Below are 21,687 nucleotides of genomic sequence, written 5' to 3' on the forward strand. Positions count from 1 at the left end.
TGTGGCCAGAGATTTAAAATGTTAAATGTAAATATTATATTGTAGTTATCACCTAATTATTAGCTGACAGATTTTTAAATAGTTTTGTTATTTTTGATTACTAAGAAGATAAACAAAACAAGGATCGGTAGCCTATATTTTAGACTTCCCAACAAAAACTGATTTAATTTATTTGTACTAAACAATTGCTTGTTACTTTAAAAAGTATGTTGAATCAAATCAATCATAATCGGTGGAAAATCTTTAGACTTTTCATTTCAGGTATTTCTTCTGTAATAAGTCTTATTTTAATACGAGGTTCTTTCCACTCATTGATCATCATTGATCAGTTTCTGTGTGTGTGTGTTTGCTGTGGTTGGGAGAAATGTGGATCAATTAGGAAGGCTAGACACAAGACAGGTTGTAGCAACATTCCTGTCCTCCTCGCCTCACTTGCTACTTGCTCAGTTGTCACTTCACTTTCTGCTCAAACATGGACATAAACAACTTATCCCTTTCGTTAAATTGGAAAGAGACGTGTAATTGGTTAGATTGTTTGAATTACAAATATGTAACGGTAAAACAGTCCTACATGTAAGAGGATCTGGGTTAACTTCATCTATGGTTTAAGTTATTGATCGTGTCAGAGATTCCAAGGATCAAAGATTGATTTAACCACTTTTATTAACTAATCTGCAGTATCGCATCTCTCTCAGTCTTACATTGATTGTTGGTTGAGTGTGACAGTTAGATGGTGTTATCTTTTTAAATCTTCTATTGATAATCATTGTTTGTATGCCTGTCAACAGTAGGTCAATGATACCACTCAGTTGAATAAGACTTGAAAATTAATGTTCATTTGTTACTGGTTTTAGGCTGTTTGGTTATTTTTTCTATCACAATGTATGCGTCTTTTTCATTAATTTTTCGTAAAGTATCTTTGTATTCAAGAAACATGTAATGTTATGGAAACAAATTGTTAGAAAAAATTGTTGCTATGTCCAACAAGGTTTGTCTAAATAGTTTAAACCATGTTGCAGGTGCGGTGTGGAGCAGTGGACAGTTGTGATTCGGATGACGAAGATGAAGAAGAAACAGAACGAAACAGGGAAAGAGATGAGAAGGATAGAGATAGAGGAAGAGAAAGAGAGGGCGAGAGTGATGACATCTCACGACTGGCTCAACAGTTGGGGGAGACAGAGACGGAAACTACCATCCCCATCTCTGAGCAACTACAGGTAAGAGATGAGAAGGAAACAGAAGTAAGGCAGGACACATAATGAATAGAGATAAAGTTATGAAAGACGTTAAAACAGACACCTAAATATTAGGCGAAAGAATTTTATTAATAATAAACAGGTTTTTTAGTAGTTCTATCTAAACTGTAGTCTTGAATATATTATTTTTGGTTATCCGAACTTCTGTGTTATCCGATTCACTTTGGACGATCAAGTACTGTGAAATCTTAACCTATTCAGTGTTTTCACTTTATATCATTGTGCACATGTCAAATTGATCCATCTTGCTGCTCCTGTCTGAACTTGGAAGATGTTTACCTTGGACATACCTGCACTTGACTACTTTCTGATTACATTAGCGTGTCGCATATTACAACCTCAGTCATGTACTCATATCTCAGTATCCTTCTGCTACCCCTAAAATTTTAGTCTGAGTGGGAACGACTAAGTAGACATCACTGTATGTTATTAATTTTACAGTTGTAGTAGTGGTGTTTTTACTTTGTAGATTTTTGTAATGATGTGCTATCTCTTCGTTATCCAAGTTGCCGCAACCATTCTAGGTTGGATAATGGAAACTACCGTTATACCAATTTATAACTAACGTACTATTAGGATCTCCCCAAATTGCTATTAACATGTGTATGTTGTACAGGTAATCAATCAGGAGGACCTGGCAGCCATTCTACCCGACGTAGTGGGGTTTGATGGTTTCGAGGATGTCAGCAGTGGGGAAGGCAGGAGTGGGGCAGGTGTGTCGGGGGTGACCAGCAAGCAGCCGCCAGCTAGGGTAGTGTCCCAGGATAGCTCCAGTGATACAGAACTGCTGCCAGAGCAAGAGCAGATAGTCAGTGAAGCAATCAAGAGGATAGACCTGGACTCTGACGAACCCGGGGATGACGAGGAACAGAGACACCAGAGTGGGGGCAGTGGCGACGAAGATGATCATGACGAGGTACATCAGATACACTTACTTTTAATTGAGTGTTTTCTCAGGTCAAGTGGTGGCCTGAAGTTGTCTAGACCAGTGGTTTGTGAAATATAGACAACCCCCAAGCCTATACCTAAGATAACACCTTTAATCCGATAAACTTCAATATCCAACCTAGTAAGCAGGCTTACATTTAAAAAAAATGGTGTAGTATAATGTATACTTATCGTCACCAATGATTTACTCCATTCTAAAAGTTAAGGCAGTTTAAGGGAAAGATTTCCTGTGCTCCCCACCACTTTTTTTAGCTTAATGTATACATCAGCTGTAGGCTCTTGTTTCATAGTCAGGGTGAAAAACTTAAGGTCGTTTGGACTCTTCCCTCCTGCCTTTCCTAAGCCTGTTAACCTCATGGAAATCCTAAAAACCAAGGTTCTTGTGATCCATGTAAGGTTCACGCTGTCAGTTCCTTAACTAAATAAATCTTTATTATTATTCTAACTTTAATGTGTTTCTATAGATTGGTAAAGTAATACTAAAGCGTCTGTAAACAATACAGGATATTTTGAATCTGTATATTGTTGTCTTTTCGCAGGTGGGTGGTTACTCATCTTCGTTGCTACAACAATTTGTGGAGAAAACAGAGCAGCTATCCAAGGGTCCACGGGAGCAGCCAGGGTCCAGCTCACAGCCTCCACGTCGTCGGAGAGGCAGACCTCCTAAGACCTCAACCAACGCCAACGAGCAAAACAGGTATTTACAGTGTTCTGGAGTTGTATCATAGCTTGGGCTACACTGCTTGGGAAATGAAATGTATGTAAAAGTTTCTGGTGAATGCTTTCTGTGTTATTAAATGGAGACTACTACACTAGACAGGACATGAAACAACATTTCATGCCAGTACACTCGCAGGTTTTGTGGAATCCTCTAAAGAGCATTGAATCAACATTTACTTGTGGCGTTTCGTTTCGCCATGTGTTAGTTATATCCTACCCTTGGACTATACTACTTGAGCAAAAACTTTCAGGTTAGATGCAATGCGCAGTCGATCAGAGAATGTTCGGCTGCCCGCAAGAGCGCACACTCCCAAAATAAATTGTTCCTTCAGAGTAGTGCAGCTCTATCGCCAGAATTGGTCCGTGTTGTGTCAGTTTCCTTTCCTATGAAGCATATATGAACCTTTTATGTAAATTTCAAAAGGTAGTATATTATTATTTTATCATATATAAACTAGTGAGGGTCGACACCAGAAATTCTACATCTCAAAACAAAAACTTTAAAAATAAATAATATCTTAACAGGACCTAAAATAGGCGACAGACCTAAGATATCTAAACAGTTTTCCACACAAATTCACTTTGCTCATGAATTATTGGAGGATTATTTGTGAACGTCTGTGGTCGGGGAGTCATCATCGACTCCCGTGATCGCACGATCTTCAAAGATTACGATACTGTGTGTGTGTTGTAGCTTGACACTGATTTTATCTTTCTGGAGGTCTCTTTCCCATTGTCTAACAACTTCACCCACTGGTTTTTTTTTATTATTTATTTCCAAAAATACAAATTTACAAAACACATACGATTCCAAGCCACAAAAGCCAATATGGCTTGTCTGCAGCAATTATTCTAATTTTGTTATTTCACAGTGCTTTTTTATTCAATCAGTCTTTGTTATTCAATCAGTCTTTAGTTTCCCTTGTTTTTCTGTGTTCTCCTTTGGAGATATTACCCACAGAAGTAGAACAATCTGATTACTTTACAGTATAAACATAAATGTATTTATATAGTGTATTTGTTCTGTCAGCAGACTGGTGATGCCGGAGCTAGAGGCCTACATGAGGCTGGACTGTTCTGTGTCTAATGTGTCTCCAGACAGTGGGATACAGAGTGTGGCCGGGTCACCCGCTCACCAGTGTTCACCCACCCACTCACCCGCCCCACCTCCCCCGCACCCAGACAAGCCCAAGCCTTCTACGGTAAGTGCATGCGAAATACACCTTACATAACGATTTTCAGATGATAGGTGTCTAATTAAGTGTAACATTGCTCTAAGGAGTTATTTTTAAAGAATTACGAATTATTTAAAAAAATATTTATTGTCAGTGTAATTTCGTCAGGAGTGAGAACTAAAGCAAAGCTCAATAGTTGTCTTGTGCAGTTACTAAAATTCTGTATTTTAAATTACAGGAAAAAATCTCAAAACTGTACGCTACAACAGCAGATCTGCTGGGAGAGATTGGTGGCAAACGAGGACCAGGAAGGCCGAAAGGTTCGGGGAGACGTAAGAAAGGAAGAAGACTGATAAACCCGGAACTGTTGCTAAACAAAGAAGAGTTTCGACACGCAAAAGATGTTTTAAAGGTTCCTCCCTTCTACCGGCACGCTTCTCACCACAAGACTGTTGTCAACATGGTGGAGAGCAACGACGAACTACCAAGATTACCTGGGATGATTCCTGGAAAAAGAGGTCCCGGAAGGCCCAAGAAAACACCACCTACTCTGGAACCTATCCTGCCTCTGGGGTTGGGGAAGAGTAAGAAACCTATCGGCAAAGAAAGATCGGAAGACAGGTTCTCATTATCAAGACATGACAGCCATTTGAAAAGCAGCGGCAGTCTCCTACACGACATATGCGAGAGAGTGAGCAAAAGACTAGACATTCCCCTGCCTATTGCGAAGCTGCCCAAAGCGGTTTATGAACGCAGTGAATCTTCAGGGTACAAAAATTCATCGGTGGATGCAAAATTGAATTCAAGGAGCAAGCTGGAAGCGATTATTGAGAAGAGGAAGAAAGGGAGAAGAAAGATGATCCAGAATCGGACCCTAGCAGTGTCCAAAGGATTGATGAGAATGAGGCAACACAAGCATAAGAAAAAGAAAAAGATGAAAAAGACTGTTATCAGCCTTGACCCTAGGTAAGTTAAAAAATATGTTCCCTACCTTTGTTACTGTTATTTACTTACTAAGATTGAAAAGGAAACAGACTCAATGTAGGTTGAAATAGGTAATTCATTTATCCTTTGCGATAGGCTTCCAATGTCTTTTTCTATAGGTGGTAAATCCTGATTTTTGGGTGACAGCTGCATAGATGCAGGTGGCAGTAATTGCTGATATTTCAGACGCAATGCGGGAGTCCATTCTAGAGGCACACTAATGGAATGATCATGAATTTGTTAATGCCTTGAAAATAGACTGCTGCATTGCTTCTGAAACGTAGGTAACTACTTCATTGTCACCTGCATCTATGTGGCTATCACCTGATGACAATTTCTTACAATTCTTGTTCACTATTTTCTTACAATTATTATCTATAACAGAAATGATGGACTATTAATCACTACTAATAAAATGTACAGGGTGGCGCAGATGGATCGGGTGGTTTTAAAATACTTGTCAAACAGTCAATTTTAAAGGCATTGGATTGAAATAAAGTGCAAAACGTGTAGTTACAATGGAAGTTTTTTGACAAAAACATTGTTAAGTTAGTTTTTAAAAATTACATCCATCAAATGCCTTCCTTCTCGAGCGACGCATTCTTGGAGTCGGTCCTTGAGGTTCCGCATTGCTCGCTCAAGCACATCACCAGGAATTGATGTGATTTCGTTGTGAATTGCAGCCTTCAACTCCTGAATGGTCCGGGGTTTGTTCATGTAGACCCTTGCTTCAGGAGTTGAAGGCTGCAATTCACTACGAAATCACATCAATTCCTGGTGATGTGCTTGAGCGAGCAATGCGGAACCTCAAGGATCGACTCCAAGAATGCGTCGCTCGAGAAGGAAGGCATTTGATGGATGTAATTTTTAAAAACTAACTTAACAATGTTTTTGTCAAAAAACTTCCATTGTAACTACACGTTTTGCACTTTATTTCAATCCAATACCTTTAAAATTGACTGTTTGACAAGTATTTTAAAACCACCCGATCCATCTGCGCCACCCTGTATGTGTCAGTCCTAGTATAGAATCAGAAACCTTATTATCTTCTGTTGTTAATTGACTAATGTCAACGTTATCATTACTATCTCTGCAGAAGATTGTTGCAAAATCCCTAGTTCCAGTGAAATTAGTAGAAATACCTACAATAACTGAAAATTGATGTTTGTGACAATAAAGCAAAGATTAGCACAGTAACTGTGACAAAAACTCATTTAGCTGAGACATATCCATATGTGATTTTTATCCTTCGTAATATTGCAAAACTTAATGTTTATATTAAATAGAATTTTTCCAAACAACTTTACACACTTTAGATTGTTAAATTTAATATGAACAAGTCAGATAAGAATTTATTTTTGTTTAATGACAACTATTAACAAATCTTACAACATTGATATTGAAATTTTAGGAGAAAAGAACGATAACCAATATTTATTTTCGCCAACAGAAAAATCCCTTATCCAGCCTACATCAGATTAGGACTCAGCATTAATATGTCCAACAAATCAAAAATGAAATGTTATTAAAAATTGTTACAGGTTTATTACGGATTTGGAAAAGCTAATACAAGACTTCAACAAGATGTGTTGTATTAACACGGAAGCAGCTCCACCAAAAGTCTCCGACAATCCTCAGCTACCCTCGATATTCCGGGTGAAAAGGATTGTAAAGAAGAGGAAAGGTAGTGAGAGGGATCGGGACTCTGGTCCAGAGGTGGGGGAACCGACAGCTACGACACCTGCAGTGGTCAAACGGAGACCGAAGAAAGGAGCTGTGGAAACGACCAAGGTAAGAGTCTTAAATTAGTCTATTAATTTGCATTGTTATTGGTTTCCATGTTCCCTAATTCTAGATTAGGTTTTTCATAACCCTAAAAAATGTGGTCTTGTTTTGTATTGTCATTGAGTTGTGAACTAGTCTCTTTTTGCACAAATAGTTCAACTTGTAAAAGGTCTGTGTAAAAAACTCAAAATATTTTACCACACATCCATGTGGCATGTTTGAATATGTATGTGAAATGTCCCTCAGAGTTTGTAAATGTTCATACATTTTCAGAACCGAGATCGGCCAGAAACAAACAACGAACAACGTCTTCCACTGAAGAAACGACATTACCATATCTCGGCCCCATCAGCTCCCACAAGTGAACCTTCTGATTCACCCAAGGTAGACGTCAGTCAGGAACCCTCCAAGTCATCAGGAGCCAAAGCTGCAATCGTCAACACAACTGAGAAGTTTGGTGATAAAAGTCACGTTACATCCGGCGCGAAAACTAGCACAGGAAGTACAAAATCAGTTCAAGATATCAAAGCCAAAGTTGAAACCCACCGAAACTCGATTGATGAAGCTATTGAAGCGACTATCACCAGGTATTCACATGAATCGAGATCTGTTATTGTTACTCCCAAAAAACGACATCGATTAGAAATGGATAAGAAGGGATCAGGTACATCTCCTGTGGTAAGAAATCTATCTGGAAGTAAAACGGAGGGTTCAGTCGGAAGTCCTCAACCGACGAAGAGAGTCAGTTCGAGAAGTTCAAGCACCAATCAGTCAGCACCGAGGACAGTTTCTCCCTCTCCGACGCCATCGCATAGTAAAAGATCAACGTCGAGGGGAACCAACAAGGCCGAGACTAGGCAGAGTGTGAGTGAAGCTGCTCAGCCCTCAGCCAAACGAGCCAACAGCAAGAGAGCCTCCAGACTGGATAAAACTGAGGAGAAACCCCTTCCTGTTACTTCAGCGACTCAAGCGGTTCTCAATAAAAGGGTCGCAACTAGAGAGAAAGCTGCGTTGGAGAAGACAGCGGAATCTAAATCAGCAGTGGAAGAACCGACAAAACCACCTGTTCTGCAACATGTAGGGCTCCTTAGTACCAGATCAGCGAGTAAAATACCACCAAATGCTCCCTTGATAACACCGATACCTCCGACACCCGAGAATAGTTCCTCCAAATCTCACAGGTCCAGATCAAACAAACCTCCTGCAGGAGTCTTTGAACCGTCCCTGAAAGCTGATGAGCTGATGAATCTTGTCTCAATCCCTCCCTCTGTGGTCAATGATGTGGATAATGTTCTTTGTCAGCTCAATGAAAAACTGAAAGGGTTTGATAAATCTGATTCACTTCCAAAACCGATATTAAAATTGGATGAATCTCACAACGGTAGAAACAGGCCAAAGAGATTACTAAATGACTCTAGTGGCGATGAAGAGAAGAAATTCAAGAAAAGAAAAGTCATTAGGGACATAAGGGTCCATGTTACTAAGCTTTCCCCTTCAGATTTGGTTCTTAAAAAAGTTATGGGTCATCACGGTGTACTTAAGGCTAAGATAAGAAGGAGAAATCGAATCAATAGAACAGGTTTTCCTGTAAAGAAAAAGAAGAAAAAGAAAGTGGTTGAGGTTGTTCCGCAAATTGATGTTGTACCTGAGTTAATTGTAAGCAAAGATGTAAGGAAGGAAAAGCCATGTGATGTAAACACAGTTTTGAGTGACTTACCAGCGCCAGTGTTGTGTGTGAAGAAAGTGGATGATCCGGAAGTTACTACAGACGAAACATCAAAAGTGGAAGACAAATCTGATGTGGATACTGATTCCAAACCAGACGAACTGAAAACGAAAGTAGAAATTAAAACCAGTAAAGCCAAAATTGTAGAAGATAGCAAAAGAAATAGAAATAAAATGGATGAAGTCAAAGAACCTAAAATAAAAACTGACAACAGCAAAATAACAAAATCCAAAACAGAAGATGAAACTAAACTAAAAGAGGAAGGCAAGCTTAGTGATTTAGATGAAGATAAATCACTTTGTGATAGGTTTGAAGAAGAACAGGAAACATCTCCTCCGAGTAATAAGATTAAAAAAGTAGAAGAAGTGAAACCACCGAACGCAAGACTCACAAAAAGACAAGTATCGACAAAGGCTGAAATCCAAAACAACAATAAGACTGAAACTACTCTAAACGAAGAGACAACTATGAAAGGTAAAGTTGAATTGCGGAAAAGTAGCCGAAGACTGATGATGTTGAAAGCAAGACAAAGGGTGGAGGCTAGCAAAAGAAGGAAAAGAAAACAGAAACTGACGCTGGATCAAGATATTATTCCGAGAGAAGAAAGATCGCCCAGTCCAGAGTTGCCACCTCCTTCACCAATGGAAGAGAATCTACCTCCACCAGAAGTCAGAGCCCTTCCTTCCAAGAGGTTGAGAAGAGCAAGGGAGGAGGGGGAAAGAGAAGACAGGTGAGGGGGTAGAACTATCTGTTTACTGTATATAAGTCAACTTGGCTCAGAAATACCTCTATTTAGCATATTTTGTTATTGGTGAAAAATTAGTAAATTTCCACTGTTTTCTAACTTGTATGTTGTGACTGTATCAATGTGAAGGGAGATGATTTTCATCTTACTGTCAGGAAAGCAGCCGTTTTTAGTTCTCTAAATCGTCAGCAAAATCTTCGTTTTCGGGTAACTTCAAATAGGGAACAGAAAAAAATATGGTAAATTTTTTTGTTTGCTAACCTCAAAATTGTATCGGTGGGTTATGAAAATGCTCCTAATCACACGATATTTAAAGTTATGTTTGTAAACAACAGAAATGTAAACATTGATGACGACTTTGTATAATCTCAAATTATGTAGTCTAATTTTGTAACGATTTATGTTTATTTCAACAGTATGATGAAAATAGTTGTTCATTACGTACGGGGAAAAAGTGTCTTTTTGGTCCTAGTTATAATAACTACTAGTAAAATAACATCACTTTCTATTACTCAAGCATAACTCAAAATAATTTAAAAAGCACAACATAAAGTAAGTGTTACTTATCCTTGAATTGCTTCCCACATTTATTATTTATTTACCATGACATTTATTCTTGCAGTGATGCTGATTCAACAAAATCCCGGAAAAAGCCTCCTCCAAGATGGCGTAAGAAGTTTCTGACTGCTGGCCTGTTTTCTGATTGTTACAAAGAAGACGAGTAAGTAAAACATAAATAATTTAAATTTATATTCAAAGAAGTTATAAATCTCATAATTCTGTGAAACAATTGCTTGCTAAAAGAAAACCAAAGCTAGCTTATGCTTTTTCTGTTTACATTTTTATTTTTGAACAGTAAAAACAGCCGATTGTAAAAAATAAAAAAAATTTAAAAATATTCAAAGGAAATGTAAATCTATGAATTCTGTTAAAAAAGCATTGCATGCTAAAAAGAAAACCGAAGCAAGCTTATGTTTTTTTCTGGTTGGATTTGTATTGTTGAACAGTAAAAACAGCTTATTTATATCACAAAAATAAATGGTAAAAAAGCTACTGCATGTATTGGGCAAATTTAGAACTAATTGAGAGCAAGGAAAACTAAATTTAACGAAAGGGTAAATCAGCTGTTCGGTTTTCTCTGGTTCTAAATGAGAGTTTGGGAAAAAGTTTGCTATCAGCTGTACTCAAAAATAGCTACTTTCTGTATGGGGTGATGAAAAGTCAATAGACTTGTATTAAGACCAGATTTATCGTTTCAGACCTCGCAAAAGCACAGAGATAACTAAGATGGGTCGACTGACGTACAACCCAGCAGAGCACAGGTTTGGTCTGCTACCTCCGCCGTACTACTGTGGCAAGTGGGTGAGACAACGGAGAATTCACTTCCAGCTGCCACACGACCTCTGGTGGCTCCACACCAACAACCAGCTGCCTGGACGTGACATAGTGCCGTCCTGGAACTACAAGAAGATCAGAACAAGTGAGTGTAAAACTGAGCAAAAAACAGGATAGGCAAATAGCGTAGATGTGTAAGAAGTTTTAGGAGTCTGCTACCAACCCAGCGTCGCGCCAGACCAAATCAGTATCATGATAGCACTATCTAAATGTTTATTGTGTATTCGTACCATTTTAATGTTTTTTGTGTTTGTGTCGTCCGTGTTTTAAACAGTTGCAAGATTGGAAAATGTTGTCTTCGCAACAAAACATGTAAGCTGATGAGCGATATTAATCGTTACTGACTATTTGACGGAGGTATGTAAAAACCTATTATTGTCTTAACAATATAGTCCAGGGGCCAGAAACATAAACTTTCCTTATTTTTTACTAAAGACAGAATACAATGTGTTAATGTCTGTTGTTTGATTGCAGATGTGTATTATGATGTAAAGCCGGTTCTGCTGTACGAAGCGCAGGCTTGCAACTGCAAGGCTCAAGACAACGTTAAGGCGTGTGGTGAGGACTGCATCAACCGCATGACTTACACAGAATGTTGCCCACATCAGTGTCCGTGTAGAGAACGATGTAGCAACCAGCGGATACAGCGGCACGAGTGGGCTCCGGGCCTTGACAAGTTCATGACCAAGGACAAGGTTAGCCCCAAATTCATCTTGGTTCCACATTTAACTATTATAAGTTACTGATGTTGTAGTTTGTACGTCTGTACAAATTAGTTTAGTACCAGTCTTCTCAAAAGTGATAGTAGTTTTGTTTGTTAAAATTGCAGAATTATAATGTATGTTTTACTACTCTAGCTCCAAGACGTTAACCTAACCTCAGTGTTACATCAGAATTTCCTTATATTACAGGCCTCCAAGTCGTCCTACTTTTCCTACTTTTTAGTAGGAAAGTAGGAAAAGTCCTACTTTTTACACATTTGTCCTACTTTCCTACTTTTTTATAAAAATTATGTCGATTTTGCGATATTTTTTTTACTTATCAATATTTCCCAATGAGAAGTTTTTTCCTAAAAAATATGACTGACTGAGATATATTTTTTGTAAAACAATCTGTTAAATGATTTTAAATTTTAATTTATAAGTTCCAGTACTGGTAGTATCTGTATGGTTAATCTTATCAACATTGTTATTGGGTGAAAACATTTTTTTTTCAAAGACATGGCAATACTATTGTGATAGAAAATAAAAATTGTGATTATTATCAGTGCTTACTATTCTGACATGTCTTTTAGATTCCCCAATGAAGTAAACTGAGGGGAAATCAATGCTCCTGGGGAGCCCTGGGATACTAGTTCAAAAGTAGTTAACTTAGCACTTATCGGTCCAGTGTTTCCCTGATTAGCCTAAACATGATTTTTTGACATAACTGTATTCAAAATAAATTAAGGCTTAACCCTCCAAGTGTCCATAGTTTAGGCCTTAATGTCCACCTATTTTTGGCGCATTTGCAAGGTTTTATTAAAACGGATCTGAGAAGCTTAAAACAATGTTAATTCTAATGTTCTATATACCATTTTGTTTGGAAAATCATGGGCTTCAATATTATATATAAAACATAAGGAACATTTTTTCAAAAAAAAAATTTTTTAGGTAAAAAAAATATAATTTCAAAAATTTTCAAAAAAAAAATAAGTTCGCGCCTAATGAAATTGTATAAATTATAGGCCTATAAATATTTGAAAATAGCCACTTTGTTCTAAATTTTATGAGGATTACAAATATATAATAATATAAGGAAGTATATTTGCAAATAAATAAGTTATGGGCAAAAAACTGATTTCAGTACATAGCGTTTAGCTAAGAATGCATAGCCTAACCATAGCTAGGAATCTGGCTGATAATTTACATCAATATCACTACCTACTTCTTCAGGATCATCAACCAGCACTTCAAAACCACTTAAATCTTCTTATAATGCACCACGTATATCACTACTTTTGATTTTTAACACTAAAACAATGATAAACGTAATAAAACACATCAGTCATCGGTCTGGGGGAACCTAGCTGTTTACAAATACACGCACGTCAGCTGTCTGCTACAATATTTTCAGAACTAAAATGAATAGCGCTTAGAGACAGACATCTGGAGACAGCTTAGAATGTAACGGAAAGAATGATACCTAACTCGATCCAGTTCAATCCGATTCAGTCAGTTATAGAGCCTTCGCCGTAAACGATGTCTGCTTGTCGAAAAATCGGCAAGTAACACTATACAAAGTGTGGTGCTTGCCGAATTTTCGTCAAGTAACACTGGGAGGGTTAAGTTCAAGTTTAAATGTCCAAGTCTCACTGGCTCAAATAGTTTTTACTCATTACAATTCAAACATTCCTACTACTTTTAAGATAGCTCTAATCTAACTAATTCAAAATACTTTAGGAACATATTTTTAGAATTTTATATTATATATAGTTCCGTACTTTATAGGCCTACTTAAATAACTATTCATGCTTCTGTTTTCCACCCAAAAAAATTCATTTTACTTTTATATTAATTTTAGTTCTGAAATATTAAATAATATAAAAAAAAGAACAAATTTCTTATTTACAGCACCATTTTAAACACAAATTAGGGCTGGTTGGTAACGTTAGGGAAACATATTTACCTTAACATTTTAATTTCTCTTGTGCGTTACTTCTGAATATTTGGTGTACAATCTCAGCTAAAACTTTATCCGGCCTTTTAGTTGAAGATTTTTTAAATAAAAATAATTAATTATTGATATTAATTTTAAAATTTATATCTATATAATTAATACGCTACATGAAACTTTGTCGGTTGAACTCCTCCGCCATTTCTTAACCGATTTTATCCATTGACGTCTCATTGGAAAGAGCGTGTCGCGTAGATTTGCAAACTGGCCTTACATTTTTGAAAAAGTCCCTTGGACTCTGCCCCATTGGCTTTGAAAGTTCCCATGTTATCCTTATAGAGAACACAATTGTTTACATTTAGATCAGCTGTATAATTTAATTGCTGTTATTTATTTTTCAATTCAATGAAACGCATTGAGTACATTTATTTACTACAGTATTTGAGTTTGTGTAAACATAACCCCCAAGACGGATCGTGTTAGTATGGTTGTATCTCAAATTTGTGCATTTATCGTTGTTTTGTGTAGATATAATGTGTTTAATTGTTGTTTTTTTCTTTTAAATGTCTACGACGTGACGACAACGAAACATAGACAGGAGGCGTAATCGTGATAACGACCGTAGCTACAGAACAGTGGCGCGTAATAGGCTTAACTCATCAAGTCAGCACCTGAACCTGGACAATCTATATTAATTTGAAACTGTTTTTCTTTGTGACAGCTATTTTGAGAGAACGGCTGGGTGTAGAAACTCGGTAGAGGTGTCTAAAGAAAGATCCTGGTCTGTAGATGAGCCATCAAAAGAGAAACATGGAAAATTCCCTCGGGGCTCTGCCCCAGTGGCCTTTAAATTCCCATCCCATGTTATTCTTATGGAGGAAAACGAGGTTTTTGTCACAGCTAATTTGAGAGAACGGCTGGGCGTAGAAACTTGGTAGTGGTGTCTTAAGAAAGGTATTGGTCTGTAGGTGAGCCCTCAAAAGAGAAACGATGTAACTTTCCTTGGGGCTCTGCCCCAGAGGCCTTTAAAGTTCACTCTGCAATTTTGTTTACATTTCGACCATATGGATAATTTTACACTACTTTTAATGAACCAGCTGTTAATATAAAAATTGTATTCAAAGGTCTACTGAAACTGTCAAAATTAAATGTTTACATTATTATTTATGATTTTAAATGGATTCTCCACTGCATGGCAAGTTTTTTATAGTTTCAACTAAATGATGAATTTATGATACATTTTAAATGTTTTGTTCAAAAATCTATGTTTTATTGCTCTTAGAAAATTTTAAATTATGAAATAAGTGTGACTTATCAATTTCAAAGGAACATATAACTATTCCTTATCGGGTTAGCTTATACATATTGTAAGGTTGGCACTTGCCTTTTTTTTTCTACTTTCAATCACCATTTATTTTTAAATTCAAGAAAGAACACCTGAGATTCATTTATTGGTATAACAGTTTTTTATAATCGGGTTGAAAATTGTGTCATAGATGAGTACGTTGAGGATGAGAGCTGTGTTCAAGTTTTGGAATAGACTAACTACGGAGTCTATGGTTTTGGTAAAGTAGGTGAACTAATGTCAATTCAGGGATTTAAAAAAATGTGTACACAGTTTTTACTTTGATGTACACATGTAGCTAGGTTGAACAACGTATATAAAACCTCACTACATACAAAACATTCGGAAATACAACAGTGTCATCACATCTCATCGCATTTGCATAATTTGTTACCAATGCTGGACTAGGTTATGGATTTGGTTCCGCAAATGTTCAAGATTTGTGATAAAATTTCCTACAATTATGGTTCATTCCAATCCACGAAATACATGCACAGCTTTATGTGATCTATATGGCCAAGGCAAAACTACCCCATAAGTTAATGAATTATCAAGTAAGAACAGGATGATTAAATACATGGGTCGATGTGGCAAGAGAAGGATTTAAAATTGCTGAGACCGAAGTAAGAATGTTACTGCTTTCTGGAGAATCAGATATTTTTATAAAAAAAAAGAAAAAAAGATGAAGATTTACTTATAAATCCGGATACAATCTGAATGATTTTCCTAAAGCAGATGGAATTAGTGGTTAGTAATAAATATTGACTCCTTCCCTAACATGATAGACTAATTATATGAACTCATTCTCCCATATAGTGAAAGTGGCTTTGGTATGAAACAAACTCATGAACAAACAATTATAAGACTCCTAAAAAACCTTTTGGGCAACCTAAAGCCGATAAAAAGAAAGGTAGGAAATATTGTGTTAAACGAATTCACCAATCACGTTTTTTAGGGAACACAATCGTCATACTTATTATTGCTTATCCTCCCTTCATATAACTAAGATTTTAATGACTTCACTCTATCCAACGCAGTTAGCTGAATTTACATAAAACCTCAAGACTAACCGTCGATTTCGACGGGGTTCCACTAGTATAGAATTATTTTAGTTATGTTTCCAAATTGTCTGGACATATTTTGTGGACTTCTTTCTTGGGCTAAAGCCGGGTTTTCCTAGGCGCGGAAGCGGAGAGAGGAACGCGGAGAGCGGACTCCACTTGTCTTAGGTAATTTAATGTTTCTGTTTTCCCAGAAGCGGAGCGGAACACCATGTTAATTTCTTTTCCGCTCTCCGCGTTCCTCTCTCCGCTCTCCGCTTCCGCGCCTAGGAAAACCCAGCTTAAGACAAACATAAAATTCCATATAAGTATGGGTCTAAAATGCCTAGATTTTAATTTGTCGGTCTGTTTGTGATTTTTAAGAATTATTTTATATCTTGGGCTTGGGCATTTTTCAAGATAGAACTTTTAAAATGGTTATAAATGTGTATTTTAGAAGGTGATAAGAGCTTGCAAAGTTTCGATCCAATATCTCAAGCCGTTTCAATATGGCAGCCATTTAAAATATTTAATGCCAAATTTAATTTGAAACCCTAAATATTTAGAATATAGTTTCCTGGATCAAAAAGATAGAGAATTCAAATACAAATCAAATGAGACCTTGTTTTTTAAAATCTGATGTCAAACAACCAAATCAGTTTTTTCAAAATTTGTTTACGCAATTTAATAGGACTACCCATACTGCTCTGAAAAATAACAAATAAGAATACAGTATGGTAGTTGGTAGTGCTATTAAACTGTGTAACCGAATGTTGAAAAAAAACTTATCTCACAAACTCAACCTATCAATAAGGAGATATTTGCTAGCTATTTATATAGCTAGATAATTATATAGCTTGGTCGTTGACAAAGGTTGTTTGTCATCCGATTTTACAAACAAGGTCTCATTTGATTTGGATTTGAATTCTCTATCTTTTTGATCCTGCAAACCATTTTCTAAATATTTACGGTTTTCATGAAATTTGGCATTAAAGATTTTAAATGGCTGCCATATTGAAACGGCTTGAGATATTGGATTGAAACTTTGCAAGCTCTTTTCACCTTCTAAAATACACATTTATAACCATTTTAAAAGTTCTATCTTGAAAAATGCCCAAGATATAAAATAATTTTTAAATGTCACAAACAGACCGACCAACAAAAATTTAGGCATTTTAGACCCATGCATACTTATATGGAATTTTATGTTTGTCTTAGCCCCAGAAACAAGTCCACAAAATATGCCCAGACAATTTGGAAACACCCTGTATATTTATATACACTATTCTATTTGATAAACTATTGTGTATGCTAGTATTATTTGGTTTTTAATATATATTGTATCAGCAAAAAAGTTCGATTTGTATGTAAAATTAAGTCCTACTTTTCCTACTTTTTTGAGGTCAAAAACCACTTGGGGGCCTGATATTATACCAGTGTATCCTTACCTTGACTTGGCACTATCATCTGTCTAGTTGAGTGGGGCGATAACGGCTTCGCCTTGGCTTGAGACTGTTATTCAGGTTACACCTAATTCACCATAACTGATGGAGTCTCTGTCCTACGTCACTGCAACCCATTCAATGTTTGATATAAAAATCCTTCCTAAAGACCTAAAAATAAAAATAAACTGTTTATCAGAGAGGGGGGTTTTCGATCCAAGTTCCTTGTATTTGGATACTTCTTTCTAGGCTTGTCACCCAAACTGAGTGGAGTCTCAATGAACGAATTTTTAAGTGTCTTAAGTTTAAAATCGATTTCAATTGGTGGCTTGAAAAATTGATGAAACAAAAATGGTGTTGATCTCATCAAATTGAAGTGTAATCTGGTTGGTTTAGAATGTGATTACAAATTGTATAGTGTGATTGTGTGTTTATACTTTAACATTTTTAAGCCTAGGCCTACGTTTCATTGCACATACCTTAACCTGGCCAACACATAGACCTAGAGCTAGAATTAGCCTATAGTGGGAAGCCCTAGTGTTTTTTTACTCACAGTACCCTTAAAATTTGCTACCTACAAGTAATTACAATCACTTTGCAGGGTTGGGGAGTGAAGACCAAGTATGCTATAAAGTGTGGCGAGTTCATCTTGGAGTACGTGGGAGAGGTGGTGAGTGAAAAGGAGTTCAAGAACAGAATGGCGTCGAGGTACCAACACGACACCCACCATTACTGCCTCAATCTGGACGGAGGACTCGTCATCGACGGCCATCGAATGGGGGGAGACGGTGAGTCATTAACAACAAGATATGTTGTAGCCATTGAATATTCTAAAAGAGTACACTAGAGTTCACTAATCCAAACGTCGAGCTAATCTGATTTACCTGTCGGAAAAAGGTTACTGCATTTTTATTACGAAAACAAAGCAAAGCTGTGTTTTTAAATACGGACAAGTTTGTGCAGCCAACCGAGAAACCAGGAAAATACCAGAAATTGTATTTTGATGACCGAAAATGTCTGTGAATTAAATATTGTATGAAATGGGAAATTTTAAAAATCGCTTATGGTCTATAGTCGAGGTTTAATACATTAACGGTTTTCCATTGGTTATCTTTTAAGGTCATTCTGTAGTAAGAACGTGATAGAGGGAAATGTTTGTCACAGGTATTGCCAAGACCGCCAGAGATCATTGTATTGGCGTGATTGTAGTAGGAATATTTGGCCATTTACAGTCATAACAATTTATTCAAGTATTTAACACTATTTTACTGAATTTCTGGCTAATCTAAACGCTATAGACCTTCACCTACCTTCGCTACAAATTATTCGCTTTAATTAGCTACAAATTTGCAACTGTTATTACAGCTTTTTTGGCATTATGATGCACATCAGACACATCATCTTTGGCACATTTTTTGCATCATCAGACACATGTAGATCTCAGATGAAGCTGCGTAATCGTTTTTAAAACACATAACAAATTTTATTACCTTCCCTTAACCAGCAAACCGTACTCTTTGAAAATTTTAATGGAATTTGTCAGCGGAAATCAAACCAGGTAAATAGAAATGCGTTTAGTCTGCAGATGTGCTGCATTGGGAATATTATCTATTTCAAATGCTTTACCGGCTTTTATATATTGAAAACCTCTAGCGACAGAAATGCTGTATGACTCATTATTTTAGTCATAAATAAATGCATGCCAAGAGTTGGGAGAGGGGGAGGGGAATAGCAAAGTAGCAAAGTATTCATTGTAGACATTCCGTTGTATTACTCATGTACACATTATGAATAAAGATTGATTTGATTTGATTCATTGTGTGACTGTCTTACTGATTTGTAACAGGGAGGTTTGTAAACCACTCATGCCAGCCTAACTGTGAGATGCAGAAGTGGAGCGTTAATGGACTGTTCCGCATGGCTCTGTTTGCTCTAAGAGACATCCAGCCGCATGAGGAACTCACCTACGACTACAACTTCTCCTTGTTCAACCCTGCGGAAGGACAGGTAATATACAAACATTGTACCATTCCAGTAAAAAAAGTGTGCGGACATAAATTAATTGCTCGTTAAAATTCATGATTTAGCCCCTGAACTGTTTATTAGACTAATATGATCAGGTACATACCTTTACGTCAACAGTTCAATTTTGTGAAAAAAGTTCAAAATTGAACTGTTGACGTAAAGGTATGTACCTGATCATATTAGTTTAATTGCTCGTGTAGTTAAAATTAAGGCATTCATGCAATAAACTTGTCAAAACATCTGCAGTGATAAAGCACACATTCTATTGGTTTCACAACTTGGTTTTATATATGAAAAAAAATTATTTTTTAGGCGTGCAAAAGATTTTGCTGCTTTGATTAGTATTGTTGTTTAAAATTGAATGTGAATATTTTAATTTACCATCTGATATTCTTTCAAACTCTGATATATCAACACTCTTAATTGTACTTGGAATTTAAAGTGAGTAAGCATCAACAGTAGATATAACTTTGTGAATGGAATTCTTGCATAGAGAATAATTCCACCAAATGGCATAGTATAGTAGTAGTGCTCCAATTTGTATTTTGGACGTTTTGGTTTCTGGGATTCGTTATAATATTATCTTATCATCTCTCACTGCCCTTCAAAATAATTTTTTTGAATTTCCTTTCTCATGGTCTTAAATCTTTTACGTTCTTACAGCAGTCTACAGGTAAATACAACTATTTTTTCCAGAAATGCAAATGCGGCTCGAAGAACTGCAGAGGTGTGATAGGTGGTAAGTCACAGCGTGTGCCGATGAACAACTCGACATCAACGACCACGAGTACCGAGAGTTGTGAGAAAGCGACACGCAGGCCTCGTAAGTCGTGTAGGTCTCGGACAGATAGCCGCAAGTCTCAGGTGAACAAGACGCAGGGTGTGGTGAGTGTGAGTGTCGCCACCACAGCCACCGCTACCACCGCCACTGCTACCAACACGACACCAGTAGTAGTGAGGGAGAGCAAGGAACTGAGCCAAGAGGCCATCATGGCCAGACTGAACGTGCTGTTGCCTCTCAAGCCACTCGCTCCACAACAGAGAACATTCGTACTGCAGAGTCGAGTCTTCTTGCTGAGGAATTTGGAAAAGGTAATTCAGTGTGAATACGTTGTGTGTGATTATTTAGATTGATAGAAAATATAACTTTTCTTATGTAACAAACTAAATTTTTTTATAAATTCTACAAATTGAAGCATGTAGGAAGCACAATGTAAATCTTGGCCTAGGATAGAATGGACTTTTTTGTAATATCTGATCGATGTCTGGAGTTTAATACCTGTGGTTGAAATATATTGTTTCTGCTGTTTAATTTTTAATGGAATGTATGTCATTTATTGATTCTAGAATACATAAACTTGTTCATGTCTGAATGTTGAAATGTTGAAAATGTTTCTTAGAAGAATTGTGTGGATAAGGATTAGTTATAGTACAAATCATCCGTTTTTGTAACCTGATTATATATTTTATACCGGTAGCTTGACCCATAAAATTATGCCATCGCTCAATATAGACTCCTACATAATACACTTCAAGTGTCTCAATAGAAACACAATTTCTTAAGCGAAAGAGTACGGATGATATAGACCAAATTTTCGTATGTAAATTATATAAATGTAAATCCCATTTAACTGCTTCATCTACATCCAGAAGAGTGTATGAGCTTCAACCAAAAGGGAACAATTTACTAGATTTTTTTTCTAGAACAAAATTCACTAATGTGTTCTTTTGGTCATCATTAGTTGCTAAACCATTCTCTAAAATATTGACTGTTGACAGGCTAAACAGCTGAGAGAGAAGCTGAAGCAGGTTGTGCGAGGGACAGAGGAAGTTCCAGGCTCCACCACTGCTACCACAGCACCCCCTGCAGCTGCTCCCACAGTCAAGGAGTCAGATGTGTTCCTGTCCCAGCTGAACGCCCTCAGTACACCTCGCAACATCCGGACACGCCGGCTCGCACAAGCCCAGGACAATCCGGAGATGACAAAAACTGCGAAGCTGGCTCACATCTTCCGCAACTTGTACAACTCAGTCGCTCAGGCTAAAGGTGAGGAGTGGAATCAAGAAAATGGCAAAATTGGGACTCTTTCACAGTTACAGAGTCGTCATAATTGTCTTTTGTGATTAAGGTAAAATTGGCAAACATATCCTAAGGTACTGATGATATTGTAAATGTCCTTTGCGACCATGGCAAAATTGTGATCAACATTTGTAGAAAAACTGTGAACATATTCTTTGACTGCTGCAAAATTATGAGTTTATTGCGCAATCGTGTAGACATTGTGAATTTGCGATATTGCAATCTCCACTAAACCTTTCCGTTGGATTAAAAGCAAACCTTTCTCTTAGGTAAACTATTTCACTGGCCTGACCTGAGTCTCCTGAGTTCCAGTACTGTATTTCTCAAAAATTTTAAAAGTTTGTTTTTACTTAACTTTTAGTAGTT

At 36.9% G+C, this 21,687-nt stretch overlaps 1 protein-coding gene across 1 annotated transcript in view; it reads left to right on the plus strand.

Annotated features, from left to right (window-relative positions):
- The window catches only part of LOC129003435 (histone-lysine N-methyltransferase ash1), a 74,521-nt gene that overhangs the window by 39,178 nt on the left and 13,656 nt on the right, over window positions 1–21,687 (plus strand). The window contains exons 7-20 of the mRNA XM_054431729.1: window positions 1,020–1,217; window positions 1,873–2,172; window positions 2,744–2,901; window positions 3,958–4,126; window positions 4,338–5,065; window positions 6,625–6,874; window positions 7,142–9,324; window positions 9,962–10,060; window positions 10,599–10,819; window positions 11,209–11,429; window positions 17,818–18,004; window positions 19,063–19,223; window positions 19,938–20,333; window positions 21,021–21,288. Coding sequence (XP_054287704.1) covers window positions 1,020–1,217; window positions 1,873–2,172; window positions 2,744–2,901; window positions 3,958–4,126; window positions 4,338–5,065; window positions 6,625–6,874; window positions 7,142–9,324; window positions 9,962–10,060; window positions 10,599–10,819; window positions 11,209–11,429; window positions 17,818–18,004; window positions 19,063–19,223; window positions 19,938–20,333; window positions 21,021–21,288 — 5,539 coding nt within the window. The remainder of the gene's footprint in view (window positions 1–1,019; window positions 1,218–1,872; window positions 2,173–2,743; window positions 2,902–3,957; window positions 4,127–4,337; window positions 5,066–6,624; window positions 6,875–7,141; window positions 9,325–9,961; window positions 10,061–10,598; window positions 10,820–11,208; window positions 11,430–17,817; window positions 18,005–19,062; window positions 19,224–19,937; window positions 20,334–21,020; window positions 21,289–21,687) is intronic.

Source organism: Macrosteles quadrilineatus, unplaced genomic scaffold (genome assembly GCF_028750875.1).
Source record: "Macrosteles quadrilineatus isolate MER2022 unplaced genomic scaffold, UCM_ALF_1.0 Scaffold_9__3_contigs__length_116548681, whole genome shotgun sequence".
Classification (NCBI taxonomy): Eukaryota; Metazoa; Arthropoda; class Insecta; order Hemiptera; family Cicadellidae; genus Macrosteles; species Macrosteles quadrilineatus.